Source organism: Microchirus variegatus (genome assembly GCF_963457635.1).
Source record: "Microchirus variegatus genome assembly, chromosome: 8".
NCBI classification, from domain to species: domain Eukaryota; kingdom Metazoa; phylum Chordata; class Actinopteri; order Pleuronectiformes; family Soleidae; genus Microchirus; species Microchirus variegatus.
In genome coordinates, this window is record NC_139809.1 from 1,381,354 (window position 1) to 1,394,403 (window position 13,050).

General features: G+C 40.2%; 1 protein-coding gene across 2 annotated transcripts in view; it reads right to left on the bottom strand.

Annotated features, from left to right (window-relative positions):
- Window positions 1-13,050, bottom strand: part of plekha5 (pleckstrin homology domain containing, family A member 5) — a gene marked incomplete at its 5' end in the record, with an annotated part of 88,277 nt that overhangs the window by 34,603 nt on the left and 40,624 nt on the right. For both annotated transcript variants that reach the window (XM_083893639.1, XM_083893638.1), the window contains one exon: window positions 3,406-3,489. In XM_083893639.1, the coding sequence (XP_083749765.1) occupies window positions 3,406-3,489 (84 nt within the window). The remainder of the gene's footprint in view (window positions 1-3,405; window positions 3,490-13,050) is intronic.

Here is a 13,050-nt window from a genome sequence, read left to right on the forward strand (position 1 = left end):
ATGTCATCCAAACATATTCAAACCACCCACATCCTTTTGTGCAACAACAAGAGTTATTTACAGGAAAAAAATACTGTCCAAATGTTTTACATTAGAAATAAATGTGGAGAACACACACTTTACAGTATACCGTACAGCTTTTAGCAGATAATAATTTTATTATCTGCTAAAAGCTGGGTGACACAAATTTCCACAATTCACAATAAAAAGAAATATATATATGATATAGTTTTTACTTATGCATCATGCTGCCACGTTGCCTTTGGTAAAAATGTGTTTACATGTAAGTTCTAAATATAATATACTCCATCCGCCTGCAGATGATCGTGTGCGACACTAAAAATATGTTCAGACATGCACGCATGACGACGGCTGACATTCACAGAGGAGAGGAAGGTCACGTGTCAAATACGGGGCTTTGCCACAAACTCGTGCAGCAACATGCATCTCACAGCATAGCTGAGTGCGACCATGTCATAAAACTTGAATATAACTTCTATTTTACACATAAACAATTTTAAAGCAGATTGAGAAAGGACATTGTTCAAGTGATAGCTTACAACGGAGCTATTTCTATGAGCTCCAGCCATGGATTCATTCAACTGTAGATGCCACAAAACTGAACTGATACATTAAGCCTTGAAAAACCATGCGATAAGGACAACAAAGACCAATGCATGACTGATTCACCTATTCTGATGAAATTAAACGTTAATGGATTAATTACTGGTTTGGTCCATAAAAATACAGAAAATTATGAAAAATGCCCGTTGGCGTTTCCCAAATCTTGAAATTAAGATGTCTTTTTTTGTCCACAAACCATATTTATGACCAAACTAGTTGATGACTAATTTAGTAATTAATAAACAATTTATTGATGCAGCCCAATGTTTAAAATCCAAACACTTGAAGGGCTGTGGATGATCCCATATTGACTACAATCACTATTTGTCTCGTTACTGACACTCACTGCCAATTTGAAGTGAAATATAAGCTCAACTTTATATAAATCAATAATAAAATAACAAAACGATATTGGGCTTACAATTTAAAACACAGAGATTGCGTTACTTAGTGTTCTTAATTCAAACACAGATTCTCATTCTCAAGGAAAAGGTGGGTGGTCCACTGTGGATCTCATTACTGCCCAGGGTCCCCATTAAATATGGCAAGATGGTCTAAAAATGTCTGACAAGTCTGCTAGAACTTCCGAATATTGTTCATCATATCATATTGTTCCTTCATTGAGCTAAGTTCTGTGACCTACATCTTGAAAAAGGGCACATTCTCTGTCTTAAAAAGCCTTAAAAATCAAACTCTTTGCCATTATGAGTCCATACGTAATGGTGCTCTGGAAAAGGGAAGCTATGAGTCAGACAGCCAAACAGTGGCACCTCTGGCTCAGGTTTTAACACACATTAAGTAAGTTGAACTTTAGAATATAGTTTATGATGTATGGGGAGCATTATCTACAAAACTGACGTGTTCCATTGAAAAAAAGACCTGAAACGATTGAGAACATTAAGTCCTCAGGAAAACTGGTGGAATCGCTCCCTGGAGGCTAACTGCTACTTCCTAAGCTTCGCCTTTCAAACACAAGGCCACGTTCATTCATTTTATATACAGACCGACTTTATAATACCAGTAAGGGCAGACTATATGTATAATGACTATACGTTCTCATATCTGTTAATTCAAAACAAGACCTGCAGGTTATTCTCAATTCCTCTTTTGAATCCATGTCGTAAATTTACTATCTATCTCATGTCTTGCTCAATGAAGATTATTCTACATTACATACTTAGTGCTTGAAATTACAATGGCAGTTGAAGCTTTGGACTTTACTTAAAGTGTAGAGAAGATTAGGGGATGATTTCTAGCCTGGCTTCTTAATCCCTCTGGCAGCAAAAATACGCGTTTGCCCTTTATTACTCATCCAACATTCAGATTTACATCCTTATTACTTTTTCTAAAAGACTGTTGGATGACATGCACTGTAATCAACTGTTGAAGTGTATTTTCTTTGCCGTTACAGTACATCTGATATAGATTAATTGTTTTATTCACAACTCACAACAATAATAATAAAAAAAAATCAATTGCTAAATTAGGAATCATCTTCACTGACATGTTGCTCCTCTCAGGGTGAAAAACAGCAGAGACGTGAGAGCAAAGCAGTGAGCGGAGGAATGTGTCAAGACAGTGCAGTATGACAGTTGTGCTGCAACAAACTGTTTTCAATCTCTGCTTATAACAAAATACAGGACATGAGATTATGTTGAGACAAAAAAAGATATTCCTTTAAGTAAAACTTGGACATCTTTTTATTTCTAAGCCTCACGTTGAAGGAAGCTGAAGTGGCTGCATGTCATGTGATGTGATGGGCCACTGGAGAAACCATCCTCATCCATCCATCACTTACTGCACTTTGGCCAAAGTTTCCCACATGGGAGTGACATGTCATATGTTGAGGCAAAAACACATTTTAGCAGTCATTGCTCAATACAGTAATTGACACCAGTTGTGATGACACAATATTATATTGTGGGGAATCTGCTTTGACTGGGGTTTCTGAGGGAACTGTGAATCTTAAGCTCAGATGACTTGGGTGGAAGAGAAAGTTGAGACAAATGTCACAGTGTGGGCAGTACTGCATGTATATTTAGGATGTTTTCTAGTTGAGACGCAAAGCACATTTGCTTCAGTATAATATATTATGCATCAGTGTTACGCCTCCTGTTAGAGTCTGGAAAGAAGCTGCCTATGAGCAGGACACCAGCAGGGTTCAAGGGTCAAAGACGGACACGTCTAAAAATGAGAATTCCCGAGACAAAAAAAAAACTGACCAAATTTAGTCAGACAGAGAGTTGTTCTCCCTGAAATGAAAGTTCAAGATGACTGGCCTACAACCCTGTCATGTGGGCAGATGTGTGATGACTCATGCTGAAAGAAGAGCTGATGATCACATGGACACAACCTTGTTGGTCATATCTGTGTGGACATGAACAAATGAATAGGCTGTGACCCTTTGACCAGGTCACAATGAGAAAAATGGGAACTATGTCATTCCTACTCCTTGATGTCCACATCATACAATGGCTTATTTATTGTCAGGTTCTGGCATCGAGATTAAAAACACCACCAGAGTCCTTGTAGAAAACAGCAGGCCAATTATGCAAATCAATAAATCCTCTTGAATAATGTGAATATGATGATATATCTGTTGTTTTGAAGGAAGATAACGGCAAGTACTCGATGCGAAAAAGCCCTTTGGTTTTTTTTTTTAAATAAAGGGTAGCAAGGTGGAATAATGCAAGATATTACACATCAGGAGCTTCAACGGCGAGCTGCAGTGTTCAGAAATGTTGCGCAGTGGCATTCTGAAAGTATAAACAAGAGACTTACTGTTCGTTGACGACAAAGATACAGTTGTCTTGTGATGGTAATCCAGAGACAGGATGCTTGCAGGTCACCTTCCGCTCATTGTGACTGTCAAGAGGAGATTGAGAGGGAGAAAAACAAATGTCAACATCAACAAGACATTTTACACACGTCAGTAAAGAAAAGAACAGTAGTAATTCATGTTAAACATGTGAAGGGGGGGGGGGTCAACTTAGGGTTGGGCGATAATACGATGACAATATATATTGTGATCGAAACGTGCGTGATATCAATAGAAAAAAAAGTTACTGAACTTTGTTAAAAAACAAACAAACAGAGAATGCGCTAGAAAAATAGACTAAGCAGGTTTGGTCGCATGTACAAACTCAGTCCCTCCCTCGTAGCCAAGTAGAAACCATGCCTGCCTCACTCAACAACAGCATGTGAGTGTCGAGTGAGAAGAGACGAGAGAATCAGTGCTGAAAGCGAGGAGATACACTACCTCGCCAGTATGGCAGTTTTTTGGTTCCTTTAAGTCCAACCAGTCAGACCAAAGTCGTCTGCAAATGATGCAATACGACCGTAGCCACCAAGGGAGGAAATACAACAAAATTATTCCGGTCCATCGACATCATCTGCTGCTACATGTGGAGATACGCAGACCGTGCTGTATGATAAAAAAATGGAAACGACATAACTGAGGCAGTGGCTTATCACAAAGCCAAGGATATGATCAGTAATTATCGATATCGATCAATGTGAAGTAGTTATATCGTGATATGCTTCAACTTTGTATTGGCTGGGTAAGAGATGGGACAGACACACTTGTGGAGTAGATATTATGCAAGTTGTATAGACGGGAAAAAATCATTTAGAAGCTGGTCCGAACTGTAAAAACGAAACTTTGAACTCGCTGCATTTGGCAAATTCCTGTCTTGGTCCAATCATGAGTGCTCAAGGTAAATATTACTTAGATTACAGATCCACCAAGCACATGTTAGCAGTGTCCACAAAAGAATAAACCACGTCATTGGTCAAAAAGGTTCACGGCCTTGACCAAATTATTGAAAAGTGGTGCATGCATCCAGCAGAACAGGTATTCAATAAGCACGACCAATATCAAGGTAATGAACAAACAAATCTTATGGAACATGTGGTATTAAGAGCCTCGAAACAAAAGCAGAAAGATGACACATACAGTACATTCAGTATAGTGTAGGTGTATAATGTTGCTATCCAACCATCTTATGGTACAATTTACATCCCAACGTAATGACAATCCAAGGACACAAACAACTCAATCTGTGAAAAAGTGAACGACTGTAGTCAATGCTAAGTGTGGCCTGGGCAGCAGTGCTGTGTGTGGTGTAAAGGCACAGTCTGTACAATCTATTTTTACCGTTAGAAATAAATCCTAAATCAAATTTTTGTTTTACTGGAACAGTGAGAAAACTGATAAAATAATTAAAGATAAAGATCCAGGTCGGCAACTTCCATTCTTACAAAGCACGAGTTTTAGATGGAAAAATCAATGGTTATTTTATGATACAGAAAGTGAGTTACAGTAATAGAAAGTTTATGAGCTGTGAAGATCATGTTAATGTTAACATATTAATAAAGTATATTGACAGGAAATGGAAAAGCTGCAGTGTCAACAGCAGTCTTCAGAAACTACAACTGCCTTTACACACTGGATCGTTATTCTATATTCCAGCTCTGTCAGGCTGCACTATAAACAGAAGAGAGTCAAGCTACAGCCCAAAAATAACAGTTTTAAACATGGGGTTCAGATGTACGGAAAAGAGCAAATACCAAGAATGAAATAGGGGGTTTAGTTTCGGCTGAGCCTGGAGAGCAACTGCCTCCACAGCTCTGGTCTATAATTACTGGAGGCACTGTTGGCAGCAGAGCACTCTGCGGTCTTGGGGCAGACCAACGGCACCATTTTTCTTTGGAATCCCATCACACATGCCTACACCACTCTGCACGTAGGTCGTCTACAGATTTAGGGGAAGAAAGAATGTCTGAATACATATTTACGTACACCATAGTGGGCTGAAAACACAATCTTATGTGGATTAGAGTCAAAAAATCAGTTCCAAAAGAACCAGTTCCAACAAAAAAAATAAACAAGAAATCATCATGCTTTGTTACTTTTGATTGCCCGGCAAATGATGTTGTAGCACAAGTTAACTTGCACGTGGCACTTCAGCCATGACTAGTTCTAATGCATTTTCCCCAGCTATTAACTGGCAATGCAAACTGCTTCATTAGAGGAAATACAACCATTTGATACGTTATACCATATGTTTAAAAAGTAATGATATATTTATAGTATATCCCTCTGGTGTCTCCACCCTGGGAGGTACATTATCTCAGATTTAGTAACTGCAGACAAGTTTATAAAGCACTGACTGCCATATCTCCACATCCTCGCACAAAGTATACTGACGTGATGAAGATTTTCATGTCTGAAAGCCGTGCAACAGGGTATTCATAAATGCCATTTGTTTTCAACATACACTTATATGTTCATTTGACTTAAATAATGTGATATGTGATATGGGTGGGTTGTTATAGCCTATCGAGGCTACTGAGGCACTGTGACATTTTCAGTTCCTCCCAGTCCATCGTTTTCGTTTGGTGGTTTCATGTTCATGTAAAGTTCCACTGCAACACACACAAGCTTAGCTGTACACTACTTGTCCAATTAAAAATAGAGAAGTAAAAAAGGCCAATGTATGCCAGTAAAGACCAATTAGTCAGACCAAATGCAGAAATCTACCAAGGTGACAACCTTCTACATTAAAAAGGCTCTGACATGATCTCCATGTTGTTCTCTTACTGTTCTTTTCAGTAGTGTCAGACAGGTGAAGTTGGTCAACTTGAAATACATCTCTGAATCATATTATGTAGCAATATCAGTGATCAAAGTAATCAATTTAAATATGGAACAAGTTTCTTTAAGTTGCATCTTGCACATGTGGTCAGTGACACATGTCCAAGGTCAGTGGTTTTACTAGGTTTAGGAACATCAAAGAGTTCCTTCACCTATATGGACGGAAGCCATTTGAGAAGGTCCTAAACATTCCCAACATGATCCATGTGTGATATGGGAGGAGAGCGAGTTCTTAGATCTCAGTGGAAAACATGTGGTGATAGAGAAACGTGGTGGGTGTGGTTCTGCGTGGACCAGAATAGGCAGGATGAGTTTCAGGAACACACTTATTTTCCTTTTTAGTAGAAAAAGCTCCTTTATGGACAAGCCTAAAAAAGTAGCGCATCATCTCTGGTCATAAAACTTCACAGAATTGCAGCTCAGTAAGTTAATGTGAACTGAGAACATTTGGCGATTGATTGCCTCACCTTCTGCAGATTGGTTTTCATGAATACTTCTGCCAGCTTCCATCCATCCATTCATTGTCTACCACTTTATCCTCCAATTCCAGTGGGGCCAATTCCAGCTAACATAGTGCAGATGGTAGGGTACACTCTGGACAGGTCACCAGTCCATCATAGGGCAAACGTATAGAGGCAGATTATCTGATTAACTTAATCCCCAATTTTGTATGTTTTTGGATTGTGCGAGGAAGTACCCAGAGAGATAGGTGATCTTGCTGTGACGCAACAATGCAATATTTTTTTTTGCTTATTACACTTTTGGGGGTATTGGTCACACATGCTCTGAAGTCTATGGTCAGATAAGTCAAGATCGAGGTAGAACGAAGTCTTGGGCCTACACAATATGAGTTTTGCTTTAGCATGAGTGCAAAAACACAGCTCTTCATTTAGAAGTGTTTCCTACTTGTTTTCCAGAGGGAGATATTGGTTTATGGGGTGGGTTTGGATGAAGGACAGCAGGAGATTCCTTGCCACTTGACCTTAGATGAAGGAGGGGAACTAGGAGTGGCTCCAGGAGTGGACCAGCCTGCAGTGAGGAGAGCTGGGGAAGTTTTCTGGGCTCTGGACTAGGGCTGTCCACAATAATTAGCAATGAGCTGCAGTAATAAGAGCTTAAGGTCCAGGGGTCACCACTCCACAGGCTTAGCTTTTACGGTTCTGGGTGGGTCTTTGATCCTTTAGTCCGCTGCTAATATAGTTAAGGCTCCGAAAAAAAGAGGGCTTTACATTTACAAGAGGGGAAAGTCCGTATTACTTTTAAAACATATCACTGCATTTTAACACCACGGCTCCTTTGTGTATTTATTTCACTTGAAAATCAAAGCAAAGCTGGAATCCACATCTTTCTTTCATACATTTTTAAGAGGCGAGGTGGAAGCAAACATTTGGTTTAGCATTCCCCCTCAATCATATCACCTCTGCGCCCAAAATCAACCGTTAGTCATTTTTCCCTCAGAAATGACCTCTGATGTTTCTGAAGTTCTTCAAAAACAAAGTTCTTAGGTTGTTGAGGGCTGAACTCAACATGCTCAACCCCTGAGCTCCGGTAACTTGTAAGTACATTGGACTGAGAATAGAAAAGGAGAAATTGTATTTCATAGCAAAACAGCTGGGAGTTTCAATCACTGAGGGGCATCATTAGTCATCACTCTGTATAGAACACAGAATGAAAATAAAAACAGTTTGCGGTCATATGTTTTTTGACTAATCTTTCAGCGTGAGGCTACCCTGAAGGGAACTTCCCACATTTCCTCATGTGGTGTTTTGATGAACTGGAACAAATACTGTAGCTAATTATCAAATAAGCTCTGTGACTTTGACGTCTAAGCCATTTGCAAATGAAAGAGAATTACCTGTTGGCGGATTTAGTTGAAATGATGTTTATGAATGTATGACACTTTATGCCACTAATATGCATCCATTAATAAGTTGTTTTTGGGGGTTGAGAGTCTGTGAGGTTTTGATGAAGGAAATAAGGAAACCCATTCCTTTACAATGTGTTTGTTGCTGCCATATTAAAAAGCAATTCCCATTAAAATACAGCAACTGTTACATCACAGGATCCAATTAAACTGGTACAAAATTCAAGCTCTTGCTTTTTAAAAAAAAATCCATACCTCCCCATCCACACTGACACACCTACAAAAACAAAGTTCCATGAAAGAGCTAATTTATCTTTGTTATTTTAACTGAAAGCCTACGCTGGTCAGACAAATCTAGGATTCCAAATGTATCTTTTTGTACTAGGGAAATCATAAATGATACCATTAACCAGACACTACGGCACTCTACAAGTGGTGCTTTGAAAAAAAATCCAACAACAAATCACTGAACAGAGCTGTTCCAGTGATGATTCGTTATTTTTGTTAATACTCATAAACCTAACCCTAATGGAACTTGGACAGAACATTAAACAAGGCCAGGGAGAACTGATGAGTGTTTTCATGTTGTCAGGTGAGTGTGCTTAAATAGCAGAGAGGAGAGATGGGCTGCAGAGGGACTCCTCAATCCCCTCATGGACATGAATAGACCTTCCCACAAAAGCTGAGCTGAATAAGCAGAATAGGCAGTTTGTCAGGGGGTATGTGGGGGGGGGCAGCAGCAGAAAAGACAAAAACTAGGGCTTTGCTGTTACAGAAAGGCAGCATGAAACGCAGAGCGATTCACTGAGCAATGTGCTGTCACAAAATTATGCCTGGACCAATGTAATATCCTTGGCTATGGGGGTTCACAATCTTGTTGTGGGAAAACCTGCACCGCAGCATAATATTGCAGAGAGCAATAGCTTCAGCAACATGGCTGTTAAGCTTTGACTTTCTTCCTCCCTAGACCTTTTTTTTTTTTTTTAACTTGACCACATGAAAACAGCTGCTCGTTTGTGCGACAAATCAGATCTTTCAACAAACAATTCAATTAGTAGCTCCCTCCAAGCAGCTGTGACTCTGTGCAAAGTGTGTCAAGGTGACACAGCTGAACAGGCTATTCAAGAAGATTTCAGAGCCATGGAAACAAGCTGCCTTCTTAAAAAAAAAAAAAAAACAACAGCAAAAAAAACATATCTACACTTTCAGAGGTGAAATGTAATATTTATGAAGAAATGGGAGGGGAAACAGTACTGCAAAAAGTCATGCAAAACTGAGATTTACTGTGGCCAACAGCCCAGAGACTGACGTGTTGGTTACAAATGTTTCTCATCAGACAGAAGATTCCCCATATTTATTTCTGCAAAAAAATATCCATAGTTAACCATTAAGCGTTCAATTTCAGGCTCCATTAAAGCCACGAGCAGGAAGACGTTCAATAAAAGTTTCACAGTAGTATGTGAGGTTCAGATGAGTCTGTTGAAAGTGCTGAATCGAAAATGTAGTTTGATATTTATGTCTTCCGCGTCCTTGAAGTCGCATCCCTACTTAAAAGCTATGCAGATCAATTCCAGGATAAAAAAAAAAAGTTTAAGTGCTCAGACTCACTGGATCAAGGTCAACTTCTTTAAGAAACAGATGAAAGACACGCAGCGGTGGTGCAAGCGATCGGATCATTCAAGGTAGTATATCTGACTTTTTGTTGGTAAAAGAAGTGGGAAGTAACACTTGCTGTCTGGTGTTTATTCCCCTTTTTAGAACTCACTATGACACGGTAACTCAGACATGTTTGAATTAAAAGCAAGAATGTTTCATTTCAAAATGTTATACAAACTAATTCAAGTTCCATCCGTAGTTGTAGTTGATCTCAAAATGCTCCCTTCATGCTAAATAAACATCTTGGACTCAAATATTGACAATATGCTAAGAAAGCTCATCGTGAACGGCCACTCTTTACAATGACTTCCTCCAGATCTCAGACAAACACAAACATTTGATAAGAACAGTAGATCATTTGGTTGAATTTGTCCAGAAACTGTGTTGCAATTTTTTTTCTCCCCTGAAATCAAATGTGGCCTCGCCCTCCTCTCCCACTGATGATGCCTTCAGCCCAGTGAGTGCTGGGACTGGATCTTCAGTCAATAACACTTAGCATTACTTTATCTCTATTCTTCAATATTAATGTCAATCAGTCTGCCCAGTTGAAACTATCAGCTGCCCTTAAAATATGTGTTTGGTTATTTGCAAACTTTTAAAGACTGGTTACAGTGACCTCCTCTGCGCTGACATCAGCATGTGGGTGCAATGATGTTTGACTCAAGCATTGGGTAACAGCTCGCCCCACCTTCAGCCTCAACACCACAATTAAATTCTGCCTGTAGGTAATGTCATCGATACCTCAGTGTTTTCAGGTTCATAAACACTCCACACTGAAGATAATGGTTACTGGAAAAAAAAAAGTGTACATGAACTGGGACAGCGTAGCCATTCATACTCTCCCTGTGGGTGTCAACGTGATCTTCAAACTGCGAACTGTACCCTGCGCGTGACGACGTGTAACAAAGGGTTATGCGTAAAGTTATACCGAACAAAAAAAACTGTACTCAACTGTCAATCAGAGAAAAAGACAGCACACAACGAAAAAGAACATCCTTCTGGATGATTGGGAACCAGTCGAACCGCTCCCTGAGTATCCACGGAAAAGTCTGGCATTAACCACATGAGCAAAGAGCAAAGAAAAGGGAATACGTGTTGCTTAAAAAGGTCTCACAGATGTGATGTGGCCTGAGCCGGTTATTTGAATAAGGACACACAGTCTGGGTCACTGGAGAGAAACAGTGGACAGTGCTGTAATTATGGTTGGATTTGACTGTGATTAACATATTAACTGCTTTAAAGATCATTAAAGGCAACTGTTTGCACAGAAACAACCATGTGACAAACTGTAATGCAGTCAAAGGGAAACTGTGAGTCTTCAGACGGTGCAGACTTCTACAGTGAAGGCTTCAGAAAAAGGAAACTGTGCAGCTGTTTCAAATATTGCGTGAGTTAAAATTGGCAGGTCAAGCCCCCTTTTTTTTTTAAAGGCTGCATCAATTCCAGGCTACTGTACAAAACAGCACAAGGAAGGAAAAAAAAAAGCAGACAGCACAAGACTGAAACTATGACAGACGGTAAACAGTGTCTTCCCTTCAGGGATCAGCATTCACTGTTATGTACAACAGAAGAACAACCCTGAGGCTCAACTTTACCTAACAACGTGTGCGCGGAACTGCAAGACTCCTTAAAACCAAACAGCCAGAATAAAACACCTCTCCAACTCTCTCTCTCTCTGCCTGGTGCGATACGGTGTCCGGGGACAAAAGCCATGTGAGGGACAACACGCAGGAACAGGGACCCGGGCGAGGGAGCTGCGTAAAACCGATAAGTGGAACAACACAGAGGTCTGCGTCCACATAACTCTTGTTTTAGCACCAAACATCATCTGCGGCACAATTCAAAAAAACAAAGCCGTTGTTAACCACCCTCGCGTGGAAAAAAAAGCGATATAACCCCCGCTGGATGTGCCGCCGCCGTGTGCGCCTCGACACGTCCAACACCAGCACTGCAGCTTTTCTACTTACGCTGAGCAGCTTCCATAAACAGTCCAGTTTCACACGGTGACACAAGTGAGGGGTTTTCTTTTATCCAAAGGAAAAAGCTTCGGCTGTATCGACGTGAGAGTTTGTTGATACTTTGCGTTAAAAAGCGGAGGCGAACTGAACTGAACTGCGCTCCGTTCAGCTGCTGCTGCTGCTGCGGTTTGAGCTCGCGCTGACTGCCGCTGTGCCGCGTGCGCCTGGAGTAGAAGAGACACCGTGAAACCCGAGAGAGGCGATGATGTCACGGTCCGGATGTAAGGAAGGCAAGGTGGTGCCAGTGGCGCCTTCACTGTTCCCTCCTCTAACCCCGGCACAACAAGTGCACAGTAGAGCGAGCAAACAAAGCAAAACGGTGAATGTAAACAGACACGAGGAGCCGGAGCGTGTGAGGAGACATTCAGTGTGTGAGGAGACATTCAGTGTGTGAGGAGACATTCAGTGTGTGAGGAGACATTCAGTGTCCTGGAGGAAAAAAGAGCTAAAAAAAAAAACACTGGACTCAGCGAATCACTTCTCTGTCACTGTGCTCTGTACAGAGTTGACTTTAACAACTCTTTGGACACACACGGTGACATTTATGTGCAATATTCAGTCTTATATTTTATGACGTCTGATATTAAACGGTTAAATTTCAGCATTTCCAAATATTGCATTGTTACAAATTGCAATTTCAGATTTGAAAGGTAATCAGTAATTGCCTAAAGTAATATATAGTGTGATGGAAAACTAGCCAAGAACTATTTACCACTAATTGCATTCTTGCCGCTTCTCAATTAGGGATGAGGTGAAATACAATTGCGATCACACATCATGCTACACAACTCAAAATAAGAGGATTGTGTTGTGTTTCCTTTATATCTGCAGAATGTTGTGATTTCTAATCCTCTGATTTCAAGGTCCAGAATGACGTATCATTACCAGGAAAGTTTCAACTATTCTCTGTGTGGTTTTTCCATTTGGGCTGCTGTAAAAACATGTCAGCGCAAAATGGTGGCTTCTGTAAAACGAGACCCTTAAAGGGACAATGTGTAGTATTTATGTGTTTATATAACCCAAAATCCACTTTTTTATACATATTATGTGCTCTTGCATTGTCTAGTCGCTGTATAATAGTTTTTGTTTCATTTTTGTAGTGTTTCAAAAAGTCATGTAAAATAACATTGTCGCAGGCCGTGGTTGCATAGCCACTGTTAGCAGAGAGACGCCATGTTTCTACCGGAGCCTGTAAGGACAAACGCGAGAGAACAAATCAAGCGTCTCTTTAC